Here is a 21,772-nt window from a genome sequence, read left to right as displayed (position 1 = left end):
ATGTAAGTTTCTTCTAGTTCCTGCAAATTGAAGGTTCTTTGCTTCACATTTTCATACCTATCTCCCTGTAAAAACCTAGCATAGACAGGACAAAAATGCAAATACTTTCTTGGTGTAACTAGTCTAGACACTGTTTCCACTTCTTCCTTTCCCATTGTTCCTGCCTTTAAGGGTTTACCTTGACCAGACACATTAAAATAAAAACCAGTGCCATGAAACCATAGACGAGAACATCCCCAAAGAAACAATATACCCTCATTGTAACTCTCTTCCCCAGAGCTACCTCGATGCAATGGGGATGGCTCTCAGGAGGACTCAGCAGGCTGTCATCCTTTCTCCTGCTTTGTTCTGCAGGACCAGTGGTTAGTCATAACCTGATGAGATCCCTTCCTGTCTCCTTCCTTTGCCACATCTTTGTGCCCTCCCTTGCATCCGGGTCTCACCCCTAAACCACACCAGGACGTTTAACCTGAGGCAAATACAACAAAACAAGCAAGCAAACCTGTCTCCCAAGTGTTAATTACACATGGACTGGTTCCCAGGGAAAACACAGCAGAATGGATTCATCTGCAGCAGCAGTGGGACAAGCTGCTGAGAGGAAGTCATTGTGGATGATGATGCCATGGAGCTGGGCTGCACAGCAGTGCAAAGGGGAACCTGAATCAAGTCTTCCTTACTTTTCTGCCTGTTGCAGTCTCTTCCTCCTGGAAGGTGAGCATCCAGCTGCCAAAGGTACTGTGGTCTCAAGAACAATCACACAGATGGAGGCTCCTGCACTGCATTTGTTACAAGGCATGTGTGTCCAAGACCTCTTTTAATCTTAGTCAAATATTAAACTACTGTGTGGTTTACCCCTCCTGAGTCATCCTCTGAATAGTTATTTCCAGACTGAGAGCAGACACTTCAAAGACAGACAAAAGTTAACAATGACTCAATGTTTCAGGACCCCTTAAAAACACTCCCAAGTGATAAAATCACACACCCTACTTCCCCTTCATGCTAACATGAATAATACATGTCTCAGCTGAAGCTGTGGGAATTTATTCATTTTGCAGAAGATGAGATCAGTAATGGAATTTTAAGGTTAGGAGAGCAAAAATTGAGTTCCAAGTTGGAAGAAGAGCTGCTGCCACAGTGAGGGGCTTCTAGTAGAAATCCTTGGTCTTGGGCCCAGTCTCAATTAAAATTTAATTACTGAATTCCTCCAGAATAAACTGGGCATATTTAGAAACTGTGCTATTGTTACTGAATATACTGAATATAACTAAATCTGAAGTGACTATAAAGATACAGTGAACAGCAGAAAACCTTGCAGCAGAACTTAGCACAGCCTTCTGCTAAGAGTAAAAGACAATAAAACACCTTTTCTAAAGGCTAGGCTTCGTCATCTTATGAAGGGGCTCATCCTTTCATAAATATTTTTAAGTGCCAGAAGACACTAGAAATGCCAATCAATGAATCCTCCTAGTTCTGTGTTTGTAGGAATTACATTACTCTGATATTGTTTGGCACAAGCAGAAGAGACATCATGTCCTTCAGGCTTGCAGGAAATCTGTGACCTCTTTGTAACACAACACTACTGCTGAGGTAGATTAAATTATTGCCAGTGAGGCAAAAATACCAAACTGTAGTGTTTAGGCACAATTCTGCCAGTGGGGATATCCAAACACAGTCACTGGTTTGCCATGAGGCCAACTGCTCCCTGAGCTCCCTGCTCCTGTGTCAGAGAACTGCACTGAGCCTCATCTGGCTCCACTCTGAAGGCTTTGAAACTTTATCCAGGAAAAATCTATTCCTGATTAAACACAATAGAGAATTCCCAGCAGAGCATCTCAGGCAATGCAGAACAGAAGAAGGAGACAACCTTGTTGCCATTTTTATTTCTCCTGCATGTACTTAAATGTTTAAATACAAATAAGCAAGATCAGCTCCCCCTTTACTGCTTGCATGGTCTGCAGGCAGGTTCAAAATATCTGGTTTGTAAATGGGGTGGGAGACACACTCTTCAGACAAAGACTCATAAAGCCAATGAGGAAAGCAAACATCTCTTTGCTCTGCAGATATTCATGTTTTCTCTTACCAATTTTCAAGGTTTATTTTATATGTTACCACTGCCAGATCAAAATAATTCCCTTTTCCTAACAGATGTCAGTATTATACAAATCAGCATCAGGTCATAGAAAGTCATGAGAGATATGGAAAAATTATATTCCCACAATATTATATTATATTCCTCCTGTCATGCTTGTGACAGCCAGGAGGCAGAAACCATGTTGCTAAGGACTCTCAAGAAATCCTGTGAGGATACACAAGGCTGGATCAGAGTTACAGAAAGAAACAGCAAGAAACAATTGAAATGCTGGACACCAGAGAGGTCTCCCAAACCACAAAGCCAACTGCTGTTTGATGCATGGCTGCTACTTACCACCTCCTTCTGAAGACACACCGTGAAATGCCATCTCAGATTTGCTGTTGTTATTTTAAGTGATGAAATATTTCATTGTAAATAACGTCCAAGCAAATTACCAACACTCCCAGCCTTCCTAAGGACAATGACAGAGGGATAAGAGCAGTTTGCCCAAGGGTTTTAGGACTGTTTACAGATAGAGGGGGTGGATGGCACAGGTGTATGTGTTGAACAGAAGAATTTAATCATGGATCTTCAAATAAAAGCATGAAGGAGAAAAATATATGGGCAGGCAGCCTTTGCATTCCCGTGGCCACAAACAGCACTGTCCTGCAAAGCAAGGGCACTACAAATGGACCGTAACTAACCTATATGAAATTGAGGAGAGCAATGAAGAGTTGTTCATGAGTGGGGGGATGATTACTTCAAATTTTCACTGCTGGGGTAGCAGAGGTCCTGCTGCACAGGGAGCGTCCAGGTACGATCCCAAGTGTTTTTGCTGGGGAAAAAAAAAAAAAAAATACTGTGTCCCAAGAGCAGGGAATTCATGATTTCGGGATGCCGGCACAAAACCTCTTGCAGCACCAACGGCGGTGGGCACTGCACACAGTGCTGCAAGGCTGACTCATTTGGGTAAGCGAGACAAGGGCTAATAGTGCCAGTGACGACACCGGAGCAGAAGAGCGACTGTCACAGGACACAGATCACCTGCTTGTCGACTTTCAGTTCCTTTGGAGCATCCTTAACACGGGGATGCAGCTAGCATCCAGCAGGCGGGATGCTCTGGAGTGGCTGCCCCGCACCTGCGGGAGCGAGAGAATCCACCTCGGCTCGGCTCCAAAGGGAGTAGAAGATCGTATCAGCTTGCCTCTCCTCCCCTTCCTCTTACGTAATTCAGCATGCAAAGGAGTGACTTGATTTTTTTTTTTTTTTTTTTCACTCTCTCAGGGAGTTGGTTTTCACTTCCTGTGCTCGCCGAGCCTTTGTCTCCGCTGGACGCAGCTGAAGGCGCAGCCGAGGGGTGAAGGCACGGCGGGGCGGCGGGGACACCCCGCTCCCGGCAGCAGCTTCAGGCAGAGCGCCCAGGTGGGGTTGAGAGCACATGCCTGGGGGCGAGGTGCAGGGTCAGGACACCTCGGGGCGAGCCGGAATCCCGAGCGTAGCCTCGGCCGAGCCGCTTGCCCCGGGTTGGCATGCACTTGAACATTGTCCCTCTTACCTTCATATGTCTTCTCCCTTCCTTTAGGAAAGGACTGAAGTCTTAAAACAGTGAGAATCGGGGCGCCAAGATGGCCAGAAGGAGCCCGGGTCCATGGTTTGTACCCTGGCTCTGCTTGGTGCTGGTGTCGGACTTGAGCGGAGGACAGAAGGAAAAACCCTTCGGCGAAATGTGCCTGGAGGACTTTACGGCAGGGCTGCCGGACTGGGTGCTGGACACGGACGCCTCCGTCCAGAACGGAGCCACCTTCTTGTCGTCCCCCATGGTGCATCGGAGCAGGGACTGCATGAGAGCCTGCTGTAAGGACCCCGCTTGTAACCTGGCTCTCGTGGAGCGGGGCCCGGGCTCGGAGGAAGACCGCATCCAGGGCTGCTTTCTCCTCAATTGCCTCTATGAGAAGGCTTTCGTTTGCAGGTTTGCCAGGAAAATCGGCTTTCTCAACTTCTTGAAGAAGGACGTGTATGATTCCTACCTGGCAATGCAGAATCACAGACCTAGTGGTAAGGTGCCCGTAATGGATCCCTGCAAAGCGGGGCTGGAAGAGCATTAATGGTTCCCTGGTGCCAGCTCCTCCGGCCATCATATGAGCAGCAGCGCTGCCAAGCACTCGGGGTAGAGTGGCGCTTCTGTGTTTTCTTCTGTCACAAAGGTTTTCCCAAATCCCAGTACTCATTTTTAAGATCTGTGCCTCAGTTTACTTGTTAGTGAACAAATAGAGAATCTCTCTTTAACCTGTTTGAAGTAGGTGCAGTATGTGATTACCCGAGTCAGAGGTTTTGCTGCTTGACAATGTAGAGAAAAAGGTGTTATTTTTCTTCTCCCTTCCCATGGCCTTTGAGGTTGGAAAGTGAAATCCTCTAAAAATCTACACATAACCAGGTTTTAAAGGGCTGCATTAATCTCTTAATTGCTCGGGGCAAGGATGGAGGCAGGATGCAATTCACTTACCTTTATTTAACAGCAGCCTGGATAGTGAGGTGTGTCAGTATTTCTCTGCTTGTTGGGGCTGGTCACTGCAGCTGGGACAGGAACAGCTGGGAGAGGCTGGTCATAAAATTTCCCCTTTGGAGGTGGGTTTCTCTTCAACAGCCCCTGTTTCCCTGCTCTAAAAGATTGCACCTGGACACAGAGAGCCAGGTGGAAAATGAACTAATCTGAAACTGACCACCTGCCATCTCCAAAGAGCTGCAGTGTGCTCAGAAACACTAAAAATAGGGGACAGTAGCTTCTCCTTTCCCCTCCCACTTCTGTGTTTTGGTTGAAGCCTAAGAAGGTTGTCATGTTTCTAGCCTGGCTGGGTCTTTGGCAACCATAACCAGTTTATCATTTGTTGGTCCCTGGGCAGGTCTGTTAGGGGATATCTCTATGGGTAATCCTCCTCACACCACCTCCCAGCCCACCTGTGGGAAGGAAAGGATCTGTGAAGATGGCAAGGGGAGCATCCAGGTGGGTGCAAGGGCTTGATGATGTGAGCTGGATAGATTGTTGATCTTCTGCTGGGATTTAGCAGCCTGAGGCCTTGCGGGCGCTGGAGGAAGGAAATGGTCCCAAACTTCACAATGACCACTTCTCCATCCTGAGTAGCAGTGTGAGGGGTTTGGAGCAAAGCATGACTTCCCTGAAGCAGCCCTTGGGTGTAGGTGGTTTGAACAGCAGTATGGCAGAGGTGGTCCTCTTGGTCCTCTGTCCCTACTCGTGGCTTTCTACTGGATTTTACGGCCTCTTGGCAAAGGTGTCTGACTGTTTCAGTAGTTCTCCCGCATCTCCTTTCCAGGCTCAAAATCCTTTTCACAGGAGCTGCAGTTAGGGAGGAACTGAAGGCCACATCACCAAGACTGGAGGTGGCATGCTGGCAGCTGTCTAAACTCCTACGTGTTTTGCTGTAGGAGGAAAAAGGAATGCATCATCTCTAGTACATCCTGATTTCACAAGATTAGATTAAAATATAACATACTATTGAGCAATTCACTCTTTACCTCTGTGGAGCAGTGCCTCATACAAGAAGACTGCAGGACCCTCATCCCTTGACTGGTCCCAGGGTCTGGCATTCTGTGTGTGTGTATCTTTAGAAAGTGTCCCAGGGTCACCAACCTCTCTATGTGACCAGCAGTGACATGTTTGCTAAAATATGACACCGAGCTGCAGCACCCCAGACACCAATATGAAATTGCTGCCTTGCAATCCATCCCTAGTGCTCCTTTCACTGTTCCTGGCATGGCTGCAATGGGGCAGGAAGACCCAGGAGGGCATATCAGTGAGAAGTGAAAAGCACTCCAGAAATGCAGTTTGGTGCCTCTCCTTACTCTCATGGGGCTTGTGCCTCAGACTGCTGTGGGTGTAGGAAGGGCTCAGTCTCTTCTACAGCTGTCTTTGATTTTCAGAGGGTGCTGGGTGCCAGGCAGGTCTCAAGCTGTAGTGACAGACGCTGGGCAGCTCGCTGCTGTTATTTGGGTCAGGCTGTGATGTTTGTGCTGTGCTTTTATTGGAAATGCGTTCTCCTCTCTGAAATTTTTAGGCATTGTCTTTGATACCAAAAGCTCTCTGAATAACCTTGAATGACACTGGAGGTCTAGCAGGGGAAAGAGACCAAGGGAGTTATCTTACCGGAGAAATAACTGAGTCCTTTTCCCTGCAGCAGTTGATGAGACACTTAAAAATGCAGATGTCCATTTTGATTGGGATATAAACCAAAGAAATCCAAACCAGAACCCCAGGCCCTTCTAGCCATGATGCTGGAATTGGGTCCATGCAGGACCTGTCTGGACAGGAAGGTGGATGTCTGGCTGTCACTGAGGGGGAAAAGGGGAAGGGCACAATGCAGCAGGTGCAGGAGGCCATGTGAAGGAGCCTCTGGGCACTGTGTCTGCCTAGCAGCATAAGGAAGCTCTACAGCATTTTTGCTTCTTGACCTTTTAGGGATGCATGAAGAGGCCAGGTGAAACAAGCATTAAAGGAAGCCAGTTTTGGCATGTCAGGCCTTCCTTCCAAAATCTTGGCCCAGGCTTTGGACTGGAGACAAAACTGTAGTTTTCCTGCTGTTGCGCTGTATCACTGCTAAAATGTGAAGTTTTGTGACTTCTCTGGATCCCAGCTTACTGGCAGCCCCCTGATTCTGGCCCTAAGGGTCTGCAGGAAACTTATCTGTTGCTTTATCATGCATTCCTTTCCTGTATGTGCTGCTGTCAGGTGTCCTAGGAGCCTTTACATGAATCACTCTTCCAACATCCTCTGCAATGATAAGAATTAAATGCATGTTTTTTTCTAGTGAATAATGAAATACCCAGTTAGTGATTCCAGTGGGATGACATTAAACAGAAAAGTCACAGGTTATAAGACCCTGTACTACTGCTACTACAGGGAATTAAGCTGTTGAATTAAGAAGTTTATATATGTTTAGAAGGAGACTAGGTAACTAGTTACCTAGGAGACTGGAAAGCACACAGCTGGGGGCTGCTGAATGGACAAATTTAATCTTGGAGTGTTTCTGAAGCCTGATGGAAGTAGCTGAAAGCAGGGAGAGCATATTCTTGCAGTGCTCTTGCTCTTGTTCAAGCACCCACAGCGATGGATGGCAAGTGAACCCAGGGACAGGGGTACCTGCTCTAACCCACTGTGGCCACGCTTACAGTGTTATGACTTCAGAAAAACCTGTGGCTACAGGCAACAATGAACACAGCTGAAATCTGGGTTCTGCACATCTTCTGAATGCATTTTCAGTATTTTGCAGAACAAGAGCTTCTGATTTCTTTGTAAGCTGGTGATGACAGCTTGACACTGTCTCTTGCCTGTTTCAGCTAACATACAGGCTGAAGTCTCTGATGGTATTGTTAAAAGGCATGATCTTCTTAAATGATTCCTGAGCCTGAACTTTGGTGCGAGTTTTCTGCCTGGCTCATCCGGGAGGGGCAGGCTCACCGTGCACTTTATTGGTTATAATGGAGCCCAGTGTTTAAGTAACTAGCCCAGCTTATTCTGGTCTAGGCAAACCAGTTTTGGGTGTGAAACTGGAAAATAGCCTCCCTGAACCTTTGTCCATTTCTTGCTGAACCTTTTGTGGTTGTTTTGAAATGCTCAGTGACACTCTTCTACTCCTGTTGAATCCAGGGCTTGTGAGTAGGAGACAAGAAGTTTTTGGGAGCCACAGGGTTCTGATCAGATATGTGTGCTCCTGCCTCACCATGGAGGGAGATTTGCAGGCTAAAACTTCGGTAATGCATTCCAAAAGGAGAGCTCCCCAAGAGTAAAGCTCATCTTCCTCAAATGTTCGGTCCCATGCTGGTTTCCATTCTGTGGACAACTAAAATGAACAGCGCTGGTATCACAGCTGGGGCTGGGATAGGTCCCCTTTGGCTGATACTGTTGAGCCCTGATCCAGCTGCTCATCCTTAAGCTCAGGCCAGGAGATGGCAAGTTGCACAGTAAGTACCCACAGCACAGATTCAGAGGCTAATGTGTACTGGAAGGGTCCTGGAAGACCAGCTGGTCCAGCTCCCTGCTCAGAGTGGGTGATGTGGGGTTTCCACTCTGCTTGCTGTGAAATTAGTGTTTGTCATGCAGCATTTACTGAAGTGGCTACATCATGTCCTGTCTCCAGAGCTCCAGTCTCCTCAAAGAGAATGGAAGTACAGCCCAATCTTCACTAAAATGGTATATACCTGTGGGAGAGTCTTTCCCTCTGCCTGCCAAATAGGACTGATTTCCCACAATCTGAGGAAGGATGGAGGGAACCTAGTTGACAGGTGCATCTTTTGTTATTCTGAAAATATAATCCATTCAGTCATACTGTATTGTTTTAGAGAGGTTAAGTTGATCTGCTCCGTGCACCACTTACAAACCACTACAAAAACCTCTAGAAACTAATGCTGAGAGCTTTTTGGCTGTGCATGAGCTGTTAGAAAACTGTATGGCTTTATCATGAAGCAAGCATGAAGCCCTAAAGAAAGAGCCTGTATTTCTCTTTCTCCAGGCACTGCACTGTGATGCCTTGTTCCCTTTCCTCTCTTTCCACCTCAGGCAAGTTAATACTGTGGCAGCAGTGTTACCTTTTCATTACCTCTGCCCATGGAAATGGAGAGTTTTCTAGTGTGGATGGGTGAGGAAGCTGTTCACTTTTGAATGACTTCCTGGGAAGCAATGCAGGAGCAGAACTTAAGCATTTGTGGGAAGAGCCACACTGTTGCCCACCTGCTTTTGCAGCAGACAGGTTCTGCTGGCTTTGGATTCTTGTAATCTCCAAGTTCTGGTGTATCATGGATGCTGGAATTTGGGTGTCCTCACTTTTGCTCCTGTGTCTGCTGCTGGCCTGGTCAGTGGCTTTGAGCAGTGGTTTTTGTCCCCAGTGAGGTCTTTCCCTTGCCTGTTCCTCAGTGCAAACCATACCTGTCTTGTTTGCAAGTTGTTCCTGCAGAGGCAGTCAGGAGAGGGCTGTAAGGGCCCCTCAGTCACCACGAGAAAGCTTTCCAGCTCTTTCTAGTGACAACCTCAAATCTTTCTGAGGTATTTTTAACCATTGCTTTGTAGTCTCAGCTACTCAGGGTGTATCTGCATGAGCTCTGGAATGGAGGAAATCTGGTTTTCCATAGATCTCAAGGGCAAAAGCTAATATCTGAATTCCAGAAGAGAAAAACCTCCAAACTGTGAGCTTTGCAAGTACATTCTGCCATGGGATTTCAATGGTGCCTGCATAGCAAGGTCCCTAGTGGGGTCTCTCTCCTACATGTATGCTTTGAAGCCCTTGTAGAAATTTATTATCTTTTAAATTCCTGTTTCCCCATCAATTTTAGTTCAAGTTAACTCGTTAGAGGTAAAGCCAGACAAACCACTGATTGCATGAGCTTTTAAACAAGAAGAAACTTTTTAAAAAGCGAAAATCAGGGTCTCAGGCTTGAATATAGTGTGAGTAGTAAAACTTTTTGAAGCAATTTGGATTCCCTCTATCATACTTTTCTCTGGAACCATGAAGAAAACCTACTGATGTGTTATATAAATAGGAGAGGAAATTGTCATTTACAATGTGACTACAGGACTATGTGTCGCAGTAAAAGGCATGCCACAGATAGCATTATAAAGCTTTAACCTCCCTGTTAATTACAGAGTTTTACAGCAGAAACTTTCCATGGTTGAGAGAGAATTATAGCAAAGGTAACTTTCATATTTCCGACAGACTTTCAGAGCAAAACAGAGTGGAGTCTCTGTTGTACGAGCAGTTTGCTGATACTCGCTCTGGGTTGGTCAGCACTTGGTTCTGGAGCTCAGGTGGAAAACAGCCATGTTCCCAGGGAAGGCTTCCTACAGTCAGTGTGGCAGAAATACTCCAAAGTCACTGAACTTTCAGGCATCCTAAAGAGAAAAGGGATAGACTTGAAAAACAAGTCCTTAAATTCTAGTGAGAATTATTCCTTGGCAGTCACCATAAATAAATACTCTTGGCTCTTCTTCTGGATGTGAAGAGAGTTAGTAAATTTGGCTAATCAGAGATGGGAACTGGAGAAGTTGCTGACCTATTGAATAGAACTGAGCTTTTACTCAATCATGCAACCCACAACCCAAAGTAGCTGGATGTTTGGCCTGCAATTTTTTGTTTAAAGTGTACATGCTTACCTATGTCAAGGAAAAACATGATTTGGAGTCACGAGTTAAGGATCAGCTTCTGTGTTGTGGAAAAACTGGTCTTTTCCTTGTGCAATTGCACCCACCTACTGGGCTCACCCTGGCAGGACAGTGGCAGGGAGTAGGTGCCTTTCTCCCTGCCAGGCTCCTGATGTTTGCCTAGCAGGAATGGCAGAAATGTGTCCCCTTTCCAGAGCTTGCAGTGGTGTGTACAAGGTGACAAAAGAAATAAGTGGCCTGTTTTAATGTCAGGTTTGTTTGTACACATGCCTTACATTAAATGTCCCTTCAGTAGACTTCAGCAAGAGTCAGCAGCGGGGATCTGAATCCAGATACACAGGATTCAAACAGGAAATTAGGAGTAAGTCTGCAACAGTGAAAATAATCAGCTAATGGAGTAATTTTCTAAGGGGTTTGGACATGAATCCTTCAGTCACAGTCAATATAAATGTGTAATGGCAATTTCTGTCTAGCTCATAAATGATGGTTGGTGCCTTTACAAAAGACTCGGGCTGAGCTGGAACACTGAGTCTTGGACTTAGTACAGGTGCTACCAGGTGGAGTTTCACAGGCTGAGCTATGCACAAAGCCTGCAATCAGAGATGTTCAGGCCAGAAGGAGTTATGAGTCAGGCTCAGTCGTGTCATTGTATAGGCTGTTCTTGCTGGGACAGGCAGGGATCAGTTTACATCTTTTCTACTTACAGTCTGAAAAAAACATTTACTAGATTGTGGAAGGTGCTGGTAAGCTAATCCATGGAACAGTACAAAAATAACAATCTCATTAATGTTTTTTTTGTGCTGTTTTAAAGGCATGTATGTCAGAGAGTGGGGTGAAAGATGAACTGGAAGAGAAAGATTTCCTATTGAAGTCCCTAATTGTGTAGCTCTGGCTAAATACACTAATGTAGTGCTTAGAGATAGTGGGAGGAACTATGAGAGTCAGTTCCACATTCTTCAACACCCACATCAGGCTGTCTCACTAAGTGAAAGGCGGACATTGCTCTGTGCTCTTCTCCCAGGATGTGGTCCCACTCTCAGAAGCACAGTGGCTGTAGCCACAGGACCACCCTCTTATGGTGGTTCCTGTGGACAAAAGTGCTCAGGGAGCCAACTGGCTCAAAGAGAGCCATCTGCCATAGTGGGTTGTGGACTTACTAAATTAGTGAGGGCAGTATTAACGGTACTGATTGCCTGTTGCTTGCTCAGGCTGCAATGAGCACAGCTGTATAAAAGTGTTTTCCTTTCAGCAGTTGAAATCTGGATTTAGCCTGGAAGAATCCTTTTCCATTGTCTTCCTGTAATGGACACAAGGACTGGACCCTTCAGCCTCTTACCCAAGATTCTTCTACATTTCTTCTGCAGATGACCACCCTCCAATAGCTCGCGCTGCTAAGGACATGAGGGTACAGCCAGGGGAGCCAGTGATGCTGAGAGGCACAGAGAGCACGGATGACCATGGGATAGTCAGCTATGAATGGAAACAGATCCTTGGCGACCCCTCTGCAGAGATGAAGGTAAGGAGCTGCAGGGAATAAGCAGCTTGCTCAGTGGCACCTGTGGTCTGCACTAGGTTGGTCAGTCAGAGCCCTGACTTAAAGGTCACCTTGTTCAAGTTGGCCCACACAGGAGCCTGTTCCCAAAAACTGTGGAGCGCTCCTTGTGGCTGCCCTCCCTCTCTCACACACTATTTAGAAGTGTCATTTTTGGCCTCATTAGGTCTCAGGCTCCCTGCACAGGACGCTGTCACAAGCCTTCGTGAGCAACACCTGACCTGCCTGTGTGGGAGCCACTGAGAGGGCAGAGCTTCCATGCAAGAGCTGCCTCTGGTCCCAAGATCCTATTCAGTGAAGGGCCTTCTCTTAGTTTTAGTCTTCAGTGCATTTCCTCTTCTGTCTCTGAACAATCTGGTCTCAGGCTCTGCTTCTGTTCTCCTGGGGCCTTTCCTGGACTTTGCCTCTCTTTAAATTGTTAAGTTCTTCCTCCTGTTTTATCTGAGCTGGAACAGAGATCCAAGATCTCTGGGGTGTGAACACTGCCTATTTGCTAGATATTAAAAGTGAATTGTGGCTTTAGAAAGGCCACAATAATTTTATAATAATTTTTAAATTATTTATTTTTAACTTCTGCAAAATGCATTGGAAAGCCATGGAGTTGATTTGAAGTTCTTGTGGCACCTTTTGGAAGAATTAGTAAATGAGTACATCAGGCCCAGAACTGATTTTGAGCAATAGCAGTGACAAACTCTAGAGTGACAAGGGGTCTGTGTAATTCAGCAAGTGCTTCTTTTCTTTTCCCTTTGCCCTAGCCCAGCCAAAGCAACTTCTGGGGCTGGGGGGAGGTCCCCTAATATTATGTTGTATTAACTACATAAAAATTATTTATGGCAAGGCTGTGTTCTTTTGAAACCTAATTAAAACCAGAGATAGCATGGAAATGAATCTCCAATTCTCTTGCAAATATAGAAGAAGAGTGTGTCAATAATATTGTAGCTTTCTCTTCTGACAAAATAATTAAATACAGCTACCTTATTCCCTATGTACTAAATAAATTACTCATAATGGTTTTAAGTTTTGAAAAGTTACGTAAAAACTACAGGTATTTATGTCCTCTCCAGAGAGTTTTATTTTCCCTTGTTTTTTCACAATGCCCCAAAACGTGAAATATCTAATTATGCTTGTGGTACTTGTTCTCTCTCTATTCCAGTTGGGTACCAGTCCATGGATTTGGGGGGATTGTCTGGTACTGAGACATTTTTCAACCTTGCATAGCTTTAGTCACTTATTCCTTAGAAGTAGTTTTCTCCTACCTGAGACTTTCTTTTGCATTCTCAGAAGCATGAAGAAGATCAGGTAGAAATCTCCAACCTCCAGGTGGGGACTTACGTCTTCCAGCTCATTGTCACAGACACTGCACAGCAGCAAGACTTTACCAACATCACCATCATGGTGCTGAGCTCTGAGCAGACAGAAGGTGAGCCTGAGCCCACACATATCTACCTGGAGTCCTCAAGCCTGGGTGCTGCTCTGGCATTATGATGCTTTTCTCAGAAGGGTGGATGGGAGAAGAGCACAACCAAGAGTCCACACTTGCACGTCAGCTTTTCCCAGTGCTAGCCTGCACCAGTAGTGCAAGGTCTCTGCATTCATAGTGGTCCATTTTGGAGTTTGCATGTACCCTTGCAGGAGATGGTACCTGCAATAACTCCATCTGATCTGGTGTCATTGCTCTCGGCTGAGTAACACCAGAGTAGATGAAGCTTGGGGTGCAACAGGAGAATGTGAAAGGTCTTGTTGACTCTGTGGTTTTGCTGTGAAGGCCTTAGGTTGCAGGGTAGGTAGAGTCATCTGCAGGGCATTCAATGTATCCCTGCTTTTGTTTTTTTTTTTCCTTAACAGCTTTATTTAACAATGAAAATGTTTAGCATTACAAGTGTATTAAGGTAAGGAGTTCTTTGACAAATTGTTGACTAGTAGCTAAGCAGGGGATGTCTCTTACCACAGGTACCATAAAAATATAAGAGCAGCCATGTCAAGTGATGCTAAAGGTCTGACCAAAGTCCAATACACTGCATTCAACAGTGTGCAGAAGTTGGTACTTTGGAAAGAGTGCAAGAACATGACATGCAAGAACATATCAGTAACTCTCTACTATGCTTGAATAATCCCCAAGGATTTTGCAGCTAGGAGATGTTTTTAAACAGAAGATGATGTCTTTGTGTTTAATAATATACAAATCCCTTTTTGACTTCATGTAATCTTTGAAAAGCAGAAACCTCCTGAAGCAAGGAGTTTCACAGCTTAACTATGAGCTGTATGGGGATGCAGCTGCTTTTATTTAATGGATGTGGCACTTTCTAATTCGGTTTTATGAACTTCTCTTTCATATAAAAAAATTAATTCCATGATTCCCTACTCTCCTTCTCTTTGTTGGTCAAGATTTTATAAACCTTTCAGACATGTCCTTTGGAAGATTTTGTTTGCCTTCACATAAAATAAAAACCAGGAAATCTTCCAAAGGACTTATCTAACTCAGACCCTTTTGTGTTAACTTTCTTGATAGAGCATTGTTTGACTCCAAAGAAGGTGGGTTGGTGTCGGGGATCTTTTCCACGCTGGTTTTACAACCCGAGCCTTCAGCAGTGTGAGGAGTTCATTTTTGGTGGCTGCAAGCCCAACAAGAATAACTACTTACGGGAAGAAGAGTGTGCACTTGCCTGCAAAAATGTCAGAGGTTAGTGCTTCAAAAATCCAGCCCCCTCTTTCTCATAGGACGGGGATGAACCTATGGACAAATACTGCAGCCTCTTGGCTGACACCTAGTTAGAGCCCAGTAAGCTGAGGAGACTGGGCTAATTATGGATGGGCAGTCATTGTCTTAAGCTGCCAACGTATCTGACCCTGCTCCTAAAGCACTGGACAGTGTGCTCTGGCTGCAGAAGCCCTCATCAAATCTTTGTGTTGCATCTGAAGCCTAAATTCAGAGAGCAGCATCATGCAGTTGGGGGCCAGAAGTGCTTCAGTCCCATAATTAAATTAATCTCCCTCCTTGCCATCCTCAAGCCACTGAGAACAATTTAGTGCTGCTCAGATAAATGGGCTGAGCCTCTGCCAGGCCCATTGCAGTGCACAGCTTAAGAAGGAGGTTAAAGCCTTGGAAAGGAAAGACAATTTGGAAATGGTCTACCTTGTGGAGGAAAGTTCCCCTGTACTCCTCCAGGCTTACCTCATGTAGGTACAACTCATCTGGATCTCTGAGTAGTGGGCATCCATATTTCACCTCTGTAATCCAGGGCCTTCTTCCAGGAAATATGCTCTTCTCATGTGATACATGAAAGCAATATAAAGCTGATCTTAAGCTGACAAAATGCTGTGGTAAGTTTATTTTATGTTGTTTTCCCCCTTGTCTCTTCAGGTTCTGTTGGTGGGCGACAACAGCCAGGTGAGTCTCCCACAGGACAATGTCATCCTACTGCAAGCTTGGGCTGAGTGTCTCATGTCCATTCCTGTGGCTTTTGATTAGGACTCTCTGAGGCACTGGAGACTAATTTATTTAGTAAGCCTTTCACTTTCATGTCATAGGATAATTTAGGTTGGGGATTACCTCTAGAGGTCATCTGATCCAACCCACTACTGAAAGCAGGCCCAGCTTTGAGTCACCCTTGGTTGCTCAGCTCTTTATCCAGTTCAGTTTTGGGTATCTCTGAAAAAGCAGATTTTACACTTAGTCTGGTCAAAATATGCCAGTGTTTGATGACCATCATTATCATTTTTTCCCCTTATATTGAATTGCTTTCCCTTGTTGCAACTAATTCCTGTCTGTTGCTGCTCATCCTATTACTGTGCTCCAAAATGAATGTCTCTTCTATAATCTCTGTCTTCTCCTCATGCTAGGTTTTGTGCTCCAAGCTCTTGCTGAGATTTACTCTAGTATGCCAGTGTTATTTGTCACTGGGGAGCTGAGAACTGGGCACAGTACTCAGCACTTGGGACCACCTCTAGATGAAGCTTTTGCAGCCCAGTGTGCAGATTTCAGTTTGGCTTTCCTAATTCAATCCCCCATGCTTGGGCAATGTCTCCACATTCTTCCTGATTAGCTCATTCTTGCTTCCACCTGCTATGTACTTCTTCCTGAGAGGAAACATGGCTGTTTCCAGAGTAATGTTTCCTTTATAAATAGATGGGGGGGTTTTTTTGAGTCATTGGCATTGAGGAGAGACCTTTACCAGTCTGCCTTGTTTCTTGTTTGCCAGCCCTATCAGCAGCTTTTAAGTCCTTTGTAAAGCATCTGGCAGGGAGAAACAATGCATTTTAATGAGCTATCTGAACTGTTTCTGATGCAGTATGCAATGGGAACTGTCAGGCCCCCTTCTTCAGATGCAAGGATGGTTGCTGCATCGATGCCTATCTGGAGTGTGATGAAACTCCCGACTGTGCTGATGAATCTGATGAGTTGTACTGTGAGCAATGTAAGTACTTTAAATTCTGGCTCAGACAACCTTACCATCTGCCCAGTCCCATGTAAGTTACAGGTTCTGAGTCAATACTGTTTGGTGTCTTCTGTTCTTATCTCCTGACCCTGCATTATCTCTTTCCACAGTATTATATTTGCAGGTTCTGCCATTTCCTGTATCTCTGCTGACTGCAAGAGATGGCCTTCCTTCTGTGATGTTTTCTGCTTCTTAAATACGCTTTGAGTCTCTTCTCTGCACATATCTGTAAGACTTCAGGCCTTTCTGTCCCCTTTCAATATTTTTCTCACTGAATGATCTTACCTGCTCTCTAAAAGTGGGGAAATGGGGAAGGAAACCACCATTTCTCCAAGTCTGTCCAGTGGCACAGTCCCCTTAATATCTCCTTATGCTAATGTAAATGCACAGTGGTGAGATGCCCAAATCCACCCTATCTCCTACCTTCTTCCATCCCTCCTCACCTCTTCTGAATTCTCATAATCTCTTTCCTATATGTGGTTGTTTTCTTGCCTTTTTAGATTTGCAACCCTATGATTCATCTCTCTTGCCCTCTCATTTATTCTGGACTAGAGCTCTTTTATATTTCTTAAAACCTGGAGTGACTTTTCCAATACTTCCTGATGGAAAACAAAAATAAGAAAGCAGCCTTTATTTTCCTTAGTTTTGTCTCTGTATCTATGGATCGGAAATTGAGTTTCTTGTTACTACATTTTATCTTTCCCCTGTTCCTCTCATAATTTTGAGATATGTAAGAACATCAAATGATATCTCCCTTCCTCTGGATTGTGATAGCAAATGAAGGTGCAGCAAAGCCCTGTCTGCCCATGTGTGCATGGACAGAGGCATTTCTTTTCAACTGGTGAGAGAAGTTTTAACATTAAATGTTTCCCTTGCAGATGCTCATGAGTTCAATAGACTGCAGAAAATCAATGTTACACATAAGCAAGGTATGTACCATCCAGAGCACCTAGGCTGACCTCTGCCAGCTTTTGTTTTTTTTCTTCGGTTTATTGTTCCATGGTAAAACTGCTTCCCTCTATAAATCCAAAACCAGGTGTAGCATCTGGATAGTCCTTGTAGTGAAAATGAGCAAGGGCCTGTTCTCTGACCATGAGGACAGCTGTTGACAGCAGGCATTCACTCTCCTGCTTAAACTTTTTCTATCCAGGTAGGTCTCATGCATGTTGCTTGCTGGGCAGTACCTGGCCTGTACACAACCCTGCAGCATGTTTTTGGTTTTTTGGTTTTTTTTTTTTTAATAGTGCAAACCAAAGCAGTGTGGGGGACACAGCAATGTCTGTGCTTGATCCCATATCTTTGCCTTGTTTGTTAAACTGCAGACAGCAGACCTATCACAGGGATAAAATAATATATTCCAGATCACTTATATGTAGCTCACTGCAGAGGAGACCTGAGCTGATCTGTGGTTTTTGGTTGTCCAAGCTTTTCATGTTCCCTTCTGCCTCCCAGGGAGGACAGGTCATTTCCACAGGGGAGTGAATCCAGGGTTTACCATGACTCCACACTCTGAAGTTCCTTTTTCTTCTTGCTAGTTGGATTTATGGCAGGTGCCAGCTCACCTTTGCATTGCAAATTTGACCAGCTGGCAACTGAGCAGTGGGGACCTGAGAGCCACTGTTCTGACTATGGATTTCCTCTTCCATGGTGCTTGTGCTCTTTTGTTGTGAGCAGAAAATTTTGCTGCTTTGGGAAGACATTGCTCAGGCTAAAGCACCTGTACCTTGCTTTGCCAGGCCACTGTGTGGACTTGCCTGATACTGGACAGTGCACTGAGAGCATCTCCCGCTGGTACTATAACCCATTCCTGGAGAAATGTGACCCCTTCACCTACGGGGGCTGTGGTGGCAACAGCAACAACTTTGAACAAGAGGAAGAGTGCATGAAATCATGTTCAGGCATCACAAGTAAGCATACATAGCGTGGGCTGGAGTTTTACTGATCAAACTGGGAAAACCACCTCAGATTAAATTCTGTGGTCCCAAACAGGCAGTGTCTTGGGGGCTTTCAGTCAAAGCTGCTCTGCTGTCAAACTCTGGCCATGACCCACAGTATGGAGGATCTACAGCATCTTTGTGCAATGCAGCCTGTCATTTCACAGAGCTGGAATCATTTGGGGTGCTGATGTAGAAGAAGAGACAAAGGAGGATAACAAAATTAACCAGAGATATATATGCTGTGAAGAGAATCTAACCTCCTGTCTTGGCTCCAGGTCTCCCCAAGTAAGAGGGGAGAAATTGAGAAAATCCTCACACTTGGTACATATTGCTTTGGAGGCCAATAGGAAGAAATCTGCTGAACTGTATCTGTTAAGAGGCAAAATACCTCTCTCAGCTACACTGGACCTCACAGCCTACCCTGAGAACTCAGTACCACAGCTGTTCAGGAGGGATGCTGTGTGCGTTCAGTCACTTCAGAGCACTGGAAATATGTCCTCAGAAACCTGTCTGATCCCTTATTCCCAGCCTTCTTTGTAAAACCTTTTTCCTCTCCTCTGTGTTCCCAATTCAGAAGCAGATGTAATTGGCCGAAGATGGGAATCGTTTGAGTCCCAAACTGCTATGTTAAGTGAGTAACAATATTCCCAACCAATCTTTCTTGTTGCTTTTCCTTGTCATGAAAAATACTTTGTCTTTCTTTGCAAAGAGTAACTTTTTTTCCTACAGCCCTTTTGAAGCTGGGGGAGCAGTGTGGGATTTGTGGGATGCTGGCAGTAGCAAGAGGTACTTGTGCACTGTGCAACTGTGGTCCATTTTTTCCTGTGTCTGTGACTCAGTAGCTCTTACAGAGACTCCTGTTTTTCTTTCCATCAACTTGCATTAATGTTCCACAGTTCAACATCAGAAAATGGAAAGTAAAACTTTTCCTAAGGGCCAATTTCACACAAGGACTACTAACTTCTACAAGAAAGAAAGCTCAAGTGGATATGTGAATAATATCGAGTGCTAGACTGTGGGGAAATGTGATGACCCTATACAACCTCTCTACTGCACTAAAAAAGCCCAATGCTATTGCAATACAAGTTATTTTTTAAATGTGACATGAAGGTTATTCTTCTTAAATCCTAGAGATTGGTTTAATCTTTAAATTCACACTGTCTCTCAAAAGCATCATGTTTGACTGGCTCCACTGATGATGCAGGGGTTTGTTTGTTTGGAGAAATACTCACACCACTGCCAAGAGTACTTTCCCACAAACTCAGCCTGTCTTCCATAGCTCATTCCCTCAGTGTTGTCCCAGCCAGGAGGTGCTTTCTGTGACCACCCTTTGGTGGCCTCCCTGTTGAGGTATGACACAAGGCTGCTATTTCAGAAGGAGTTGTTATTCCTGGGGTTGTCAAACGGCCAAGCCTGCCAAAGTCAGGGAACAGCCTTTAGAGGGCGTGGTGCATCTGGGAAATGATGGGAGATACCATTAGGGAGAGACAGGCTGGCTGTGCCCTGCAGTTGCCATCTTTCTTCTTTGCTGGTTATGCAGTGACCACCGTGCTGTCATGTCAGCTGTTGCCTCTTCTCTTTGCCAGCACAGTTTCTGCAGCAGCTCTTGTGCTTGCTTCATCCTGGCCATTCCTGCTAATCAGAGTTTGTGGACCATCCCTTCTAACACGTTCATTTATTCCTGCAGGTGCCTTTGAGGTAGTGATTGCTGTGCTCCTCGGGATCTGCATCATGGTGGTCCTGGTGTTCATTGGCTATTTCTTCCTGAAGAAAAGGAAGAAGAGCAGCCACCGCCATCAGCCTCCCACTGCTACCAACTCAACCCTCTCTACCACAGAGGACACTGAGCGTCTGTTCTACAGCAGTGCCACCAAACCAGTCTGACCTACAGCCTCTCTCCCCAGTTCAGCACTGGGGCACTCCCCAGAATTTCTGGAGTTCTGCTTTTAGACACAGGTTTGTGCCTGAAGGACTCATTTTCTGTGAAGACATTTGGAGCGTCAGGCCAAGATTTAACTGTGATTTGGCAGTACTAGTATTTGTGATTGTCTAGGCTAAATGGCTGCTCTGGAAAGTGAGGAACTGGGAGCATTTTGTTGCTCTCTGACATCCACCAGTTCCTAACCTCAAACAACCTAGTGAAATTCTGAATTATGTCTTTCTTCCTGCTCAAATCTGGGGCACAACTTTGCTCAGCTTCCTGAAGGAACCTGGAACTGGATCTGTGTAGCATTCATGTTGGTGAATGGTGCAAGCTCACCAGAGCCAGCAATTTATTTTCAGTGTCACTTTCTGCCACTTAACTTTGTATTTTCCTCCCCTTCTGGAAGGTGCTCTGCCTTTTAGCAGTCTGCCTGGTTGTGGTGCATCCCTCAAGGTCTGTGGGATTCACATAATCATTCAGACCTGATCCAAGGGCTCTCTGACACTGTCTGGCAGTTCCTGTTTTCAACATGGATGGAAACAGAAATACCTGCTTAAGTCACTAAGCTTTGTTTTTTAACAGAAAAGCACATCTAGATGTTTTGCTGGCTGGCTGCTGTGTTTCAGTCTCCTGTGTACAGTACATGTTCATCATTTTTCTCTCAGTGAGTTGCCCTGGTTGCTTTCCCAGTGTTCAGGCTGAACCCAAACACATTGAGAAAATATCTATTTATTCTCACATGAAGTAAATGTCTGTACTTTTCCTGCTGATTGTGCAGAAAAGCTACAGCTCTGATTTTACTGCATTTTCCTCTGAGCACACTGCCTGACCTGAGTCCCTGGCATCTCCCAGTGCACAGGAGTGGGCTGGATACCACCAGCTAATATCCACAGGCTCCCTTGCTCCTGCTGGCTTGTCCCTCCTGATGAAAGATGAGCCCAGACCAGCTCTGGGAGGTCCAAAGCTCATCTCTGGCCCCAAGGCAGCATGTGAAATCCCCACTTTGCCAATGTCCTGTTCCCAGTCCTGGTCCTATATGTTCTGCTGTAGTCCCTTTGCAATGAGATGCTTCCAAGCTCTGTCCTGCATCTGCTGGTCCAGGCTTGTACCTCAGTGAGCTGAGGATTTCTGCTGAGGCAGAAGAAGCTATTTGTGAAGGGGCTGATGTGCTGTCAGCTGTGGGGCTGGCACCAATCCCTAAACTTCCAGTACCTGCTGCTCTTAAAAAACTGCTGTGTCTGTGTGTGTGTAAGAAGCATGAATCTACGTACAGACTTCAGTTTGAATGCTTGTGACCCTTTCAGGGCCAAGGCCACAATAGTTCTGGAGTGCTCTGGTGAAGCCATTCCAGCTCAGGACATTGCTCAGGTCCTCTCAAGTGCATTGGCAGGACAGCTGCCTCTTGGGTTGATGCCTGGGCTGAAAGGAAAAAAATGCTACCCAGAATCTGCTGGCAATCTGACTGCATGCCTCTCCCCATTACAGGCATCTGCCTCAGCATTCCTGGGTCAGATTCCTCCTTTTTGTGACGTGTCTCATATAATTTCTTCCATCTCTTTGTTTTTCCCACAGCCTATCATGGCCTATACAATAAACCTAATGTCTTGATTTTTTTTTTTTTTTTTTTTTTGTGTGTGTTCTCACTATGATAATAAAGAGATGTTTGTCTTATCTGGCTTGGGAGTGGT

At 45.3% G+C, this 21,772-nt stretch overlaps 2 protein-coding genes across 3 annotated transcripts in view; one reads left to right on the top strand and one right to left on the bottom strand.

Moving 5' to 3' along the window:
• Nucleotides 1-4,862, bottom strand: part of LOC110472089 (protein phosphatase 1 regulatory subunit 14D) — a 17,525-nt gene extending 12,663 nt beyond the window's left edge. The window contains exon 1 of the mRNA XM_077784161.1: nucleotides 4,575-4,862. The gene's annotated coding sequence lies outside the window, so the exon portion shown is untranslated. The remainder of the gene's footprint in view (nucleotides 1-4,574) is intronic.
• SPINT1 (serine peptidase inhibitor, Kunitz type 1) lies at nucleotides 3,351-21,772 on the top strand. Of its 2 annotated transcripts, none has more exons than XM_077784160.1 (11): nucleotides 3,351-3,493; nucleotides 3,654-4,126; nucleotides 11,600-11,751; nucleotides 13,072-13,207; nucleotides 14,297-14,467; nucleotides 15,149-15,175; nucleotides 16,077-16,202; nucleotides 17,102-17,152; nucleotides 17,960-18,130; nucleotides 18,735-18,791; nucleotides 19,848-21,772. In XM_077784160.1, the coding sequence occupies exons 2-11, from the start codon at nucleotides 3,697-3,699 to the stop codon at nucleotides 20,042-20,044; spliced, it is 1,518 nt and encodes a 505-aa protein (XP_077640286.1). In that variant the 5' UTR covers nucleotides 3,351-3,493; nucleotides 3,654-3,696; the 3' UTR covers nucleotides 20,045-21,772. The 2 variants fall into 2 exon arrangements, with proteins under 2 accessions (XP_077640286.1, XP_021389120.1); XM_021533445.3 differs by having other exon boundaries at nucleotides 13,069-13,207.

The sequence above is a fragment of the Lonchura striata genome, chromosome 6, assembly GCF_046129695.1.
Source record: "Lonchura striata isolate bLonStr1 chromosome 6, bLonStr1.mat, whole genome shotgun sequence".
NCBI classification, from domain to species: domain Eukaryota; kingdom Metazoa; phylum Chordata; class Aves; order Passeriformes; family Estrildidae; genus Lonchura; species Lonchura striata.
This window is presented reverse-complemented; position numbering and strand designations above follow the sequence as displayed.

Excerpts from the sequence above, each read along its gene's own strand:
- SPINT1 (XM_021533445.3), top strand. The coding sequence starts at position 3,697 with ATGGCCAGAAGGAGCCCGGGTCCATGGTTTGTACCCTGGCTCTGCTTG. Across the intron at positions 4,127-11,599 it reads GCAGAATCACAGACCTAGTG|ATGACCACCCTCCAATAGCT; the intron begins GTAAGGTGCCCG and ends TTTCTTCTGCAG. Across the intron at positions 14,468-15,148 it reads TGCCTGCAAAAATGTCAGAG|GTTCTGTTGGTGGGCGACAA; the intron begins GTTAGTGCTTCA and ends TTGTCTCTTCAG.